This window comes from Cupressus sempervirens, chromosome 9 (assembly GCF_028749045.1).
Source record: "Cupressus sempervirens isolate cs-2001-9-10 chromosome 9, ASM2874904v1, whole genome shotgun sequence".
Classification (NCBI taxonomy): Eukaryota; Viridiplantae; Streptophyta; class Pinopsida; order Cupressales; family Cupressaceae; genus Cupressus; species Cupressus sempervirens.
Window position 1 is genome coordinate 87,483,467 of NC_143126.1, and position 13,906 is coordinate 87,497,372.

Genomic DNA, 13,906 nt, shown 5'->3' on the forward strand with positions numbered 1-13,906 from the left:
ACCCTACTTAGTGAGAATATGAGGGATACATACCAGAGTTATGTACCCAAAGGATTTGTGTTGTTGTGTTCTATTATATTTTGCTCAAACCTTTTGAGGAAATAAGGACAAGCATTGAACCCATCTTATTACAAAACATTATAAAAAATCACATACACATAATAGACTAGAAGTTAGAAGTATTTGTATTCATATATCAACATCTATTACATTACCTATGTATATCTCTTATAAATCATACTGACTCTATATTTCATCTATTCTAGCGAATAGAACTTTCTATTTGCATATATCTACACCAAGGGACGTAGTCATTAGATGTCATCCCTAAAGTTTGAGATATCCTCCAAAATTCATTTTTTGAACCTTTGTATTTTTATTTGTTTTTATTACATATCTCTAGATTGGTGTTTGTATATTATTCTCAGACAAACATCATCTCCCTTTCAAAATCTTGACTTGTACTCAAGTCAATCTTTTCAAGAATCGTGATAAAAGTGATTTAGCCTTGCTCTACTGACATAATAATGTACATAATTGCCATATATGGTCTCCAAGTATAGATGGTTAAGTTGGTATCTAGGATCTATCATTATGTTGTCTGGTTTGAGCTACCAAAAGTTTGAGTTTTCATTATTTTTTAAACTTACTATCAAATAATAGTATAATATCTCCAAGCTAGAACTACTTTGTCCAAATATTTCTATGACATCAAGCTTTCTATTATCCTCATTTTTTCAAGAGGTGGCATTGTGCCAATTATCTATCTTCTTCTAAATTATATGGATCTTCTTATCTTTATTTTATAGATTTCTTATGTTAGTATTCCTGAGCTTCCCTATTATTTGGAGGTTATTGACTATGGAATTGGCATGTATGACAACATGCATACCTTTTAGTAGGTCATATGTTTTATTTTATATATCTCTCTTGTAGTGTGTTCAGTAGGCCCACAATATTTATAGTATCTTAATATCCTAATTAGTCCTACATTTTAATAAGGTTTGGCCCTAAAATTTTATCCAATGCTTTAATTGTTAGCTTGCGAATGGCATAGAGTGCTCTCGTTATGAGTAATCATAATTGTTTTAGTAACTTCTTGATAATTTTGTTGAGAAAATTTTCCCTTGGTCACTTGTGATGCTTAGGGAATACTTGAACCTAGTGATAATGTTGTGTAGAGAAATTGAGTAGTGATATATGTAATACAATCCCTAGCTATCTTAGCTTGTATGCATTTGGTTAGATAATCCATACTAGAAATAATAAATCTTGCTTTAGATGATCTACCTAGAGGTCCAGTTGGATCAATGGAGTCAATCATCCATTTATCAAATGCATTTTATGCTAGGACCCATTGCAGTGACATATCTTCTATGTTGTGAGGTATTCAATCCATTGAAAGGTATCACACTTATTTGCATATTGTTTTCCATCGTTGTATATACTTGGCCACCATAAGCATAATTGAACGAGTTGTAGTGTGTCCATATTTATTTCCTAATATTCCCTCATGTGATTTCCTTAGATTTTGTTATCATTATGCTCATGTGCAATTCTCTAGAGTATATTATCCCATCCTCCTTCTAGGCCCTCTTAGTTGAGAGAACTCTTGTGTGGGTTGTTCAACTCATGTTTCAATCTTGTCGTTTATCTTTTTTAGTGGACTAGAGATGTTCAATCCCTCATCCCACTTGCCATCTAAAAAATTAACAAGATCTAATTGAGAATTGTAGACAAACATTTCCTTTGTCAGTGTTGATCTTGTAAGTCTTATGGCTAAGAGTTGTTTAGTATGGTTTGATTTGGATTGGAGGTTAATAAATCTCTCATCCTATCCTAATGTTTTATTCCTAGAGAATGCTATCGTATATTATTTTAATCATCATCGAGGACTATCCATTATCATCCTCAATGTTTCATTATGTTAAATTGTCCCACATTGTTCAGAACTATACTAATTTCTCACCTTTCTTATACAATTGTAAGGTCATGCATATTCATTTTTTTTCTTTTTTTAGTGTTCTTGCAATACTTGTGTGCATGTTGTTATCAAATATGACATGTCATTGTCATATATTTGGTGTTGTTGTTATTTAAAAGAAAAGTTGTTTCATCAAGTTTTTCCTTCGTCCTTTAGATGTAACGTTACACCTTACCTATTAACGCTTTTTATAGATTATTGGAGAATATGTAGAAGCATATGTAAAGTAAGGTCAAATTTAGAAAAAGCAAAACAAAAATATGTACAAACAAAACTAATAATAAATTCAAATTTACTCAAGAATGCACCATTTATCAAAATTAATTATATAAAACTATTACATTGGAATATACACAAAATTAAAGGAATAATTGATATGAGTTTGTAAATTTACTATCATAGAACATAAAAAGTAGAAGCATACCAATAGCCATTATGCCTAACTTTGTGGACTCGTAGAGCATTAACTATGTATTTGGTTTCAACAATTTTTTTGTTTTCGTTGTCTTTGATTACGATTCGACTATTTAAAAAAATATTATTTGCCTTTTCGGTATTAATGAATCTCCTTATAAAATTTGTTAAGTGTTAGAGGTTCAAAAAATGGTCATTTCAAAGTGTCCCTCGATGCCTACTAAAAGATGTCCTAATAAACATGTACTCAAAATTGTCAATACTTATGGATAATAGTCATGCACACATGTTCCATAATAGTGTACAAATGAACTAATTAATGACCAATCATAATTTAGCTCTTTTAAAATTAGCATTTGAAGAGTTAAATGCACAAAAAATACATAATTATTAAAACATACTCAACTACTAGTCCTCTTCCCTTGACTAGTTATGAAAATTAAAATTTTAAAATCAATTAATAATATCCTATTAGTTATTGAAATTAAAACTTAAAATCGATTAATAATATCCCTGTCAGTTATGAAAATTAAAATTTAAAAATCGATTAATAACAAGCCTTTAAGATTTAGAGAAATTATGATATTAAAGACACGCGGCCAGTAAAGCTGGCTTGCCCACTCCAACGGGTACTTTTTTCACTTTTAGCCGTTAGAAGTATAAAATTTGAATTTGCCACGTCCAAAAGCAAGAATCCCAAATTAATGCTCTTTTACGGGCTGAGTGATGTCATGTGCCTTTCTAGGTGCAAACTTATTATCTTTCTTTTCTATCTAAGCCGCTGTTTGCCTGTTCTCTTCTTAGTCTCTCTGCTACACTCTTGAAGATTTCAGGACTACAACGGTGCTTTGAAAATCATGGCTTTCAACAGCTTTCCCCTGTCGTACAAATCTCTGCAGGTGACATTCGTGCGCATTGAACTATCGTGTTTCTTTGTAATAATTTAATTGAGTGATTAATGTGATTTTACTTTTCAGGAGAATATTTCATCGATGTACAAAAACATGCATACCTTCTCGTTTAGGAAGTTTGAAGACGAGACTCCAGAACAAAGACTTGCACATCTGCAGACTGAGAATCTGAAATGGCAGCAGGATATGTTTCATATGATTTTAAAGAAGATTGGACTTCATAAAGAGGGGATTGTTTCAGAAGAGGAAGTGGGTACCATTAGATCTGATTTGTTGTATGCCCTTATTGCCTCCCCTGCTGAAGGAGAGTGGCCTGCAATTACCAGAGATAAGTTACTGTTTCTTCAGGTCAGATACCCAATTCTTATCTTGTGCGCTTTTCTTGATTAGAAGCAGAATTAAAAAAATCATTCTAAGGCTTAGCAGACTTTCTTTTGTAGGGCTTTTAGTTTTCTTATTTACGTGAATAGAATTTCTTGAAAAGTCTTCTGTTAGATTTGTAGCAATTATAATTGATAAGTTTTCCTATTTCATGAAGATTTTTGGTTAACATGATTAGTCTAAAGACCCGTTTATTTCATACCCAGAAATACTTGGGGGTTTTGAATCTTAAGTGGATTGGCAAGGGTGTGTTCCTTCCAGAGCTTGATCAAAATTTTGTGGATGGAAATTCAAAAAGTACAGATGGTTTAGTGAGAAAATATTCTTCCTACAACGGGAATCCAGTATACTCTGGTAGACTGTTGAGTGTGCTGCTACCTAAAAGATCACCTCAATATACGGGTGTTTAATAGAATGATGAAGTTGGGGTCTATGGAAAAGAGACTTATGCTCAAAAAGTGGCTGCGCTCGTTTGAATTAATAAGTTTGGATACATTATTATAGGGAGGTCAAATTTCAACACCCACAGGCTTTGCCCCTGTTTTTGACCATAGAGAGGTCTTTAGTTTAAGAGTTTTACCGGGTCTTAAGTATTAAGACTTCTACCGTTAGGTTTCTCAAGTACTTTACCCGTAGAAAAGATGACTTGTGTAGCATTGTTATCTTATGGTCATTGTGGCGAGGTAGCTAAAGAACACCACTTCAGAAGATCCCTACAGCCTTGAAATACTTATTATATCCATGTTATCCAGAGAAAGGAGCGGGAGCCCCTAATGTAGACCTGTTTTTGAACCTTAGACTTCAAAGGAAATACCCTGTTCTGATCTACTTCATGAAGACAAATCTGAAACGAAGACAGTGAATTAAAGCGGAATAACAACCATTCTGTCAAGATATGAAATACACAATTAGATAATATATTATATTCGTACTCAGAAAATACTAAAATAAGCTTAGAGATGGGTTCTTATATTACTTGAATCCAGTTCTGTCCCCTGTTCATTGCATTCCTTCCCTTATTCCAAAGTCTAACTCTTTTCCCCAAAAAATCACTCTCTACATTAGCTATGTGTCCCATACTCTGATCCAAACCAGCTATTCACTCTACTTGCGTTCCTTCTTGAAACATAGAATAGAAAAATGAAAACAGCTGTTAACTAACAGCAACAAAACTGTTGAACAGTTTACTAAGCTTAGTAAAACAAGGTTCTAAAAAAACTGACAGGGTCTAGAAAGGAGAAATAAGGAAGATGCTCCGCATCATCCTCTCCTCCTCTCACAAATCTGAACTTCCTACTCCGGTCCAAAAGGTGGAGTTGTTTGGTTGTACTTAGGCACGTCAACTTTCTATGATTCAAGAGGTGTAAGTCTGGCAGGTCCTCCCATTTAAAAAATACCACTTATGTGATCTAAGATCAAGTAGCCATATATTTGATGTCTACCACTTGTTCCACTTGTCCTCTTTTCTTCTTGTCAAGTACTGATACCCTTTCCTTCTCATTTGAAAATTTTCCACCTGATCATCATTTGCTACAGCTACATCTGAATATAGGTTGTCAGAAACATCAAAGATAGGATTGATGTCCAAGTCTCTAGGCAAATCAAATTGGTAGGCAATCTCATTTCTTTTATTCATAATTATCCATTTTTTGTAGGTTTTGACTTGTACACCTTGGAGATATCTTTCCTTGCATAGATGAACCGTGACCATGTCTCCTTCTTCAAAGATTTTTCTTCTCCAGTGCAAATCAACATTCTTCTTATATATCTCATCCATGGATTACAACTTTAGCTTGACTGGTTAGTGTACCTCTCAAGTATTTTCTACAAAATCAGCAGCTTCTTAGCTGACATGTGGATATTTTGGCAGATCGATTATACAAAAACTTACCCGTATATTTAAGATTCCTTTACAATTGATGCCATAAACAATTTGAAATTTAGACTTACATGTACAGTATTTATGCTAGACTCATAGTAAAACTTAGCTTGGGTAGCACCAAATCCCATTGTCTAGGACTATAACCAACAAAAGACCTTAATATATTACTTAAGCTCCTATTCACCACCTCTATTTGACCATTGGTTTGGTAGTGGTATGCTGAATTGAATTGTAACCTATTGTTCAATTTTTTCCATAAAATTCTTCAAATGTGAGTTAAGGAATTGGTTTTCTTGTGAATGGTTTATAGTTTTGGATACCATGTACCCCACAATTTCCTTGAAGAACAAATATGCCACTTGACTTGTATCATTTATCTTCTTACAAGGTATATCCACCACATTCGCCACCACAATACGAAACCATGAAGATCTCTTTGGGTTTGTGGCTGCCCTAAGACAAAATTTGTTGGAAGATCATTCCATGGTTCCCTTGGCACATGCAAGGGCACACATAGATCCTTATTTTACTATCCTTTTTCTATCTAGCACAATATACAAGCAGCAAAAAACTTGTCCACATCCCTCATCATGTTATGCCAAAAGAATTTCTCACTCATCTCTTCCAAAGTGCCCACCCAACCCACTTGACTACATTTCTATCACAAGCTTTTAATCCAAGAAAAATGCAAAGCTGAGAGCCTTTAAATAAAACACCATCGAATAAGAACAAGTCTTCAAATCATCCATTTTGTGTTTCATGGCCTGATTGTTGGTCATCAAAAGTAACTCTCCATGTAGAAGAGATAACTCCACTATAATAATGCTTATGCCAAAATGCTGAGTTCTTTATCATAAGAGGTATACCTCTTTTTAGCTTCATTTACTTTTTCTCTGAAAAACGCCATAGGTTTTCTATCTTGGCTTAACACTCCACCAATACCGCCTCTTGAAGCATAGCAACCAAATTGTAAAAATGTTCTCAATGTCAAGCAAAGAAAGAATAGGTGCTTTAGTAACCTTCCTCTTGCGTTGTTAAAATATCGCTTCAAGTGCCCTTGTCCAAGTAGAAAAACTTTCCTTTTGTGTAATCAGTCAATGGTGCACTTATGTCACTAAAAGTTTTAATGAATCTTTAATGTAAATTCACCAACCCATGGAAGCTCTTCCCCTAGTAATACTTAGAGGTGCAAACCACTGAAGAAAATTCTCAACTTTTTCTAGATCCACATTCAATTCATTTTTTGAAATAACACTAACCAAAATACCAATTCTGCAAAACTCTACTATGAATATGTCAAGCACCATTCTCAAATGTTCTTTTAGGCTTCTCCATGTTTTTGCTAGAAATCAAGATATCATCAAAATACACTATAATAACCTTTCCAATGTGTAATTTAAAGACCTGGGTCATTGTTCACGTAGAGGTAAGTAGAGCATTGGACATCCAAAGGGCATCACAACCCCCTCAAATAACCCATCCTTGGATTTGAAGGCAATCCTTCAATTCATTTTCTGAAATAACACTAACCAAAATACCAATTCTGCAAAATTCTTCTATGAATATGTCAAGCACCATTCCCAAATGTTCTTTTAGGCTTCTCCATGTTTTTGCTAGAAATCAATATATCATCAAAATACACTATAATAACCTTTCCAATGTGTAATTTAAAGACCCGAGTCATTGTTCACATAGAGGTAAGTAGAGCATTGGACATCCAAAGGGTGTCACAACCCCGTCAAATAATCCATCCTTGGATTTGAAGGCAATCCTTCACAAAGACCTTGGCACTTGACATACAATCTAACATATAATCTCCATTTTCCTCCTCTCTGAGGGGAGAGTTGAACAAGTGTGCCACATGGCCTCATGCTTTTTCTTCCAAGCTCTTTTTCTATCAATTCAAAATTACTTTCCTCCTCATTTCCTTGTTTTCTAAAATTTGGAAGTTTGGTGCTTGAAACTAAATTGATCAAATGGCACAAAATCATAATAGTTTTGCAATAATTTTTGCTCCTCTAATAGGATTGTGTGCCGGGCTGATTCCTTCCTTTCCTGAGCGTACAAAAGACAAAGAACTTATCTCTTAGATTCTCTTCAAAATTCTTTTTAATCTATTGTAAATAGAGACACATGTTCATTCAGTCCTTACTTCTCCTTTAAAAAGTCTCAAGAAATGGATTTTACCCTCATGTTGCATCTCATTGGTGTTTTCTATGCCATGGTGAGTCACATTTATGTCATATAGCCAAGGCCTAACAAATAATTAGTGGTAAACATCCATTGACAGTGTCACACAACACCTTGTCTTCACATCAACCTATTTTCGGGTCAACTGGACGAGATTGATTTACGAACATTATGATCCTTTTTCAAACATAAGCTTGTAAAGATTTGGTTTTGGGATACAAAAAAGTTATAATTTTGTACCATTGCACAAATCTTGCATAGTTTATCTTTACCTTTGCATTGTTGCCAAAACACATTGTTTCTTCTCCAATCAGCAATGTGGAACTCTGTCTCCTGCTATCAAGGTTCTATTCAACGTCACAATCTTGCCCGTTTCTACTTCAACTTCTTCTATCAAGGATTCTTCTCCATCTTCTTCTTGGGTTCACCATCACTCTCTTGGGGTTTTGGGGCTATAGCCCCATGTGCCTCACTAACGATAAAGCACCTCAAAGGCTTCCAATCTCCAAAAGATTGGTATCTTCAATTGGAAGTTTGAGTTAAAATTATTGTAATGGCTACTCTCCTTTGGTTGTTTTGGAGAAATTTGCTTTTCCTCCATTTTGATTGCTGCAACCCTGGTCGACCTATTCAGTTTTTCCTTTGCTTTTAAGGCTGATTGATATGCTTCATCCATAGTATTCATTGTGAACAGGGCTAACTCATTTTGTCTATATCAAGTTCAAAGGTTTATAATAGAATATAAGAGGCATAAGTTTTAGGTGTGTCCGATCTATCCTGCTGGATAATGAAGCAGTTAAAAAAGTGTGTACTGTCTCTTGGTGGATGCTGCATGCTTCCCAAATTAATCTCGATTCGCAACTTCAAAACTTCTTCAGTGTAGTCTAATATGGAAGACTCCTTTTGTTTCAGATTTTGGAATTCTTTAAATATCTTTTGCTTATAATTTAAAGTCAAGGATTTAGTTTTCAAACGTTTTAACATTTTTTGCCATAATCCTATCATCTCTTTCCCTTGTCTTCTTCTAGCATTTTGGATATTCTCCTACCATAGAGCAGCACGAGACTTCATTTTAACTGCTGCAATTTTAACTCTTTGTGGACCAGTCTCTTCATTTCTTTCCCTGTCATATTTATTTATATTGTACTCAATCTAAGAACACTTCTGTATTCAACTCACTTTTGAGTTAGCAGACTTTAACTATATTTCTCTACTTAGTTATAGCTTCAATGAGTCTTTCCATGGGATCCATGTCTCCCCCTCCAACCCCTTTGAATTTTTGGTTCTTCCTTAGAATCCTCACGTGGCAAAGTAACCTCAAAGGCCTGCAACCTTTTTGAATACTTAATATAATGTGGCCTTGTTGAATTGAAATTGCAATAGTAATAAATTAAAATATAAATATAAAACTAAAATTAAAATTTTATCAAAAGTCAAGGGACATTTGAAGAGAATCATGACTGTTGAAGGAAAAAAGATATAAAAGAGACAGAGAAGGAGAAATCAAATTCAGAGTACATTTTTTAGTATCTGATTATTACTCCTTTGGAACATGGAACTGCAGTTCATTTAGCCTGAGGAAAACAACCCTCGTGGCAGTTAAAGATGAAAGGCCTTTCATTTTCCTTGCAGAGTATGTGGATGGAAACCCCAGACTCAGGCAGATTAGGAATGTAGACTTGAAGAAGATTGACATACTATAGAAATTAATACCTGATATAAGTCTGGGCAGATCTCGGAGTGTCTTGCTAAATTATTTGCAATACATGTAAAGTTTTCTGTTGCTCAATGGGCCGTGATTATGAAATTTTAAGAGTTTTCTCCAAGTATTTGGTTTGCTAAGTCATTTTGACAGTGGATTCATAACTAATTAGCTTAGCAACTGCTAAGTCATTTTGACAGTGGTTCATGATGTTTGAGCCATTGGCAATATAGAAGATTGAGTTCTTAAATAATTTGTATATAAATACCATTCCTGTGTTGAAACCTCCTTGACGCTCTTTCTCCCCCTGTTGTTGCCACTATATACCAGTTTCTTATTTGAGGCAACATCTCTATACACAAAGGTGGAGAACAGGGTATGCTATACTCCATATATTTTAAAATACATAAGAGTTGATTTGTGGTCTTTATGGAGTTCCATCCTATGTTAAATTTTAACAATCCTTCTTCGTTTCTTGGTCCTCTAGTTTAGTTGATGGTGCACTCTGTCTAAATTATATTTGGTTGTGGGAATGTGTAGCGAAAAATTGAAAAGTACATAATAAAACATGTTTCCCTTTATGGAGCTCCTTATTATAAATTTTAAATATATTTCTTATCTTCTAAGTTCTCTAGTTAAGTTATCGGTGTGCTTTGCCCTTATTATATTTATACAAATCACACCTTAAAACTGAATTCTTCATACTCAAGCTTCCTCTGTTTGACCATAATTTCCTACATTTATATTTGTGAAACCCTTTATTCGATCTTGCAGTTGAAGCTTTTGAGCACTTGCTGATTACTGTTATATGTGCATCCCCTGCTATGAAAAGTAGTCTTGATTGTATTTTCTCCTTTGTTTTCCTATGATTTCTTTTTCTTTTCCTCAAGAAATTCCTTGCTTGAATCTTGGAGCAGGAACTCTATTATGCAAATTGTATATCAGAAGAAGATTACAATTTCTCGAAGAGGCCTCTACTTCTTCGTCTGGCAGTACAGGGAGTGGCGATTGATTCCCAAGATGTCTTGTTGAATGATAACTTAATCGCCCCTACTCAAAATAATATTATAACTGAGCCTGATACCCTGAAGGTATTGCCAGAGTCAGTGAACAAGGAAGAAACAGAGTGGACAGTAGTAGAGTTCAAAGAGGACCAAAGCATGTTCAAGAATTTTCCAGCTAGAAGGACTGGTGATTGCAGTGAGGAGATATATTTAATGAGACAGGAAATGAATGTGCCTTGTCTTGGCTTGACTCCCTATATAGGAGCAGAATTCAAGGGAAAACACCCATCTATAATTGTTCCCAAGTCTCTAAATCTTAGAACAGCAACTGTCAAGGATTATTGCCCTGCAAGGAACCCTCCTGGTTTGCCAATGCAAAAGGATTATAAAGGAATGTCTCTCTATATTAAACCCACTGAATCATTCAAAAAGAGCCATATTTGGCATGTTGCTGGATCGTTTGACACTCCTGCACAATCCCTCAGCAAAGAATTTGTGAAGTCATCATCTCTTCTAGAGAATACCATGGCGTCATTGACAGGTCATAAAACAGGGACTACCAGAGCCAAAGTTAAAAAAGCCTTCAATCAGCTACTCCTCAAAGTGCATAAAGACCATTCTAAGGAAAATCAAACAGAGGATCTATATTCGTCTCATGTGAGTGATTCTGATTCTGATACTGATGAGCAACAATTGAAGTTTGTGAATAAATCATGGGGATTAGATCTGTTCAAATCCTCGAAAAAGAAGAGGAATGAAGAAGATTTGGAGCACCTTTCTCCGAATGTTGAAATGTCAGAGGAATCTCTTTCACCTTGTAAATTAGTGCTGAGACCAATTGGACAAGGGCCAAATACAAAGAAGATAAAGAGAAAGATACATTCTGATGGTACTGCAACAGACTTTTTTGTTGATAAGGTACTGATCAACTTGCTTCTTAATTCTCTTCTTCCATCTTCTTTGCATTCAACGACATTTTGAGCATAAATGAAGCTAGTTTTTTGTATGACCTTATCATGAGGAAGACATTCTGTGCTATTGTTTATCTCAGGTTTTGGGTGAGAATATTAAGATTGAATTGTCACGAATCCTTGCAGAGATGGGTACCACAAATCCCAGTCCAAATTTTACGTGAGTACACAAAGACCTTGAAAAGTTGAATGAAAAATGATATCGAAGTATATAATTTTGTCCCTCAAAATTAACAAACATTTAGTAAGTTAAAATGTTTGTTCATTTTGGTGAATGCGGGTCAGGTTACATGCAAGCTAGGTAGGTTTAAAATTCTGTTCGGATTTGATATGTTTGATTGTTAATGTTGATTTTTCCTGTTTGTGCATTTTAAACAGGGATGAACAGATTGAATCCATTGCAACACAGTTGCCTGTTGACAAAAACGAACTTCAAAAGTTTTTTCCCACGTAAGCAAATATGATCCCTTCTTAATTACATGTTGATTTAGAGTGTTCAAAATGGAATTTTGATTGATTTTGGCTGTGTTTTTAGGACATGGTGTGAAAGGTATGGAGATGTTGTGTTGGATGTGGTTCGGAAAGAATTCAAACATCATATCAGGGAAATGGAAAATTTACGTAGATGTGCACAAGAGAAACGAAGCAAAGCTGCTAAAAGATTGGGTCTGAAAGATCATGATATGAATTGTTCACCTATGACGGACAAAAAAAAACTTGTGGTTCACAATAGTTACAACAGATACATCGCCAGTCAAGATAAGAACACAGCCCCAATTAACAAACATCAGAGGACAGCTACAAGAGTCACATTTTCCCTTCCATCCTCCTCTAGTTAAAAACTCGTTTATTCCTAGGTAAGGCCCAAAACCTCAATCTTCAGTTCAGGGCTAAAACAGCTCAAACCACCTGCACTTTCTTCAAGAATTTCACTTACTAAAAGATTGAAGAAGATCTTGTTGGAAGAGAAATTCCAGACAGAACATCTGATGGAGGACCACCTTTCTGATAGATGTACATATGAGCTCAGCTGATATCTATTTTGTGATATGGTTTGGCTTAGTTTGTTCAAATGAAAGTCACATTTTTCTTTGTGACTTGGTTATTTCAGTTATTTCACAACAATTTGGTTGTTTCTGATTGTATCAATAGCTCATCAGAAAGGATTTTGTAAATAAGGGACACAGAGATACAGTTTTATTGTAAGATTTTTAGCATCTTCTTACTTGAGAATGCATTTATCAATCTACTGACTATATTGTATTTTAGAATGCCTTCGTGCATAGATTGTCGGTTTTTTTTTCTTTTAAATGCAGTAAAAACATTTTCTTTTTTAGCGTATTTCTTTATTTATTAAGCCGATAGGCTTTTTCCTTCTTTATTTATTAAGCCGATAGGCTTTTTCCCTAGTGGTGGAGAACTTGTACTCTTGAAAGAGAGGTCACAAGTTCAAATCCCACTGGGGGGTAGGGTATGTATGCCTCGTTTGTAGCGCCAAGCGCCTCTCGAAAAAGAGTACGAGGTAGTCCCATATCACTGTCACCATATGTAAACCCAAAAACTATGGCATAGTGTCGTGGACTATAAAAACCACCTTACCTTACCTTACCTAGCGGACTTCATCGGAATTTTCAGAATTTCCGATGTTGTCGGACGCTTGAGAAGAGATATCCGGCATTAGCTTAACAATGTTGATATCCGGAAATGGCTTAAAACGCTGGCAACGTGTCTCTCCCAAATCCCAACTGCAAACTACGCCCCATTGTTTTTAAAAATCCTCAAAATTAACATAATCATATAAAACTTGATCAATGCTGATACGGAAAAGAATTCATTTTCTTTGCTGAGTGGAAGGGGTGTACGTGACTCTGCCTCTGTTTTACTTTTGTTTCTATAGCATGAGTCTGGAGTTTTGGGTACTCATTGTATGACAGTTGCGGCTTAGATTTGATAATTTCTTGAAACATTAAAAAATTAGAAACAAAGTAAATAATTCAATAGTCCGTCTGTTGCGATATTATTATTAGAAATTAGACACTTTTTCATATTTTACTGCAGTATTCGCAGAATTTTCCCCGATATTTTATATTTAAAAACTTTTTTAAAGTGTGACCAAATTACTCCATTGGCTTTATTTATTACAATGTAATGGGCATAATGCGTGCAGAAACTAGGTATAAGTTTAATTAAGAAAATGTTTGAGTGCTCTTAACGTTACTAATGAAAGGTATCTACCTAGAGAGAGTATGTTCTTCCCATTTCAATACAAATACAAGACGAGGAAAGAACACCTCTTAGAAACTTCTGTTGTGTGAAAAGATTGAAGACTATAGGTTGGTGTCAAGGACAGTAGAGTATGTGCATCGCGGAAGCTTTAATCCATAGTAAAAATATTTTAATAATAATTTTAAAACTGCACATCACATCATAGTTGATAATAAAATATTATTTTAAATTATCTAATTCA

General features: G+C 34.7%; 1 protein-coding gene across 1 annotated transcript; it reads left to right on the forward strand.

The window, feature by feature from the left end:
• The first annotated feature begins 3,121 nt into the window (after positions 1-3,121).
• LOC149537749 (uncharacterized) lies at positions 3,122-12,705 on the forward strand. The gene is made up of 6 exons (XM_089799126.1): positions 3,122-3,297; positions 3,376-3,657; positions 10,382-11,386; positions 11,520-11,599; positions 11,818-11,889; positions 11,975-12,705. The coding sequence occupies exons 1-6, from the start codon at positions 3,256-3,258 to the stop codon at positions 12,276-12,278; spliced, it is 1,785 nt and encodes a 594-aa protein (XP_089655252.1). The 5' UTR covers positions 3,122-3,255; the 3' UTR covers positions 12,279-12,705.
• Positions 12,706-13,906: the final 1,201 nt, after the last annotated feature.

Bases quoted from the DNA above. Each gene is read 5' to 3' on its own strand.
- LOC149537749 (XM_089799126.1), top strand. From the start codon at position 3,256: ATGGCTTTCAACAGCTTTCCCCTGTCGTACAAATCTCTGCAG. The intron at 3,658-10,381 runs GTCAGATACCCA...ATCTTGGAGCAG, and splicing joins ATAAGTTACTGTTTCTTCAG to GAACTCTATTATGCAAATTG. The intron at 11,387-11,519 runs GTACTGATCAAC...TGTTTATCTCAG, and splicing joins CAGACTTTTTTGTTGATAAG to GTTTTGGGTGAGAATATTAA.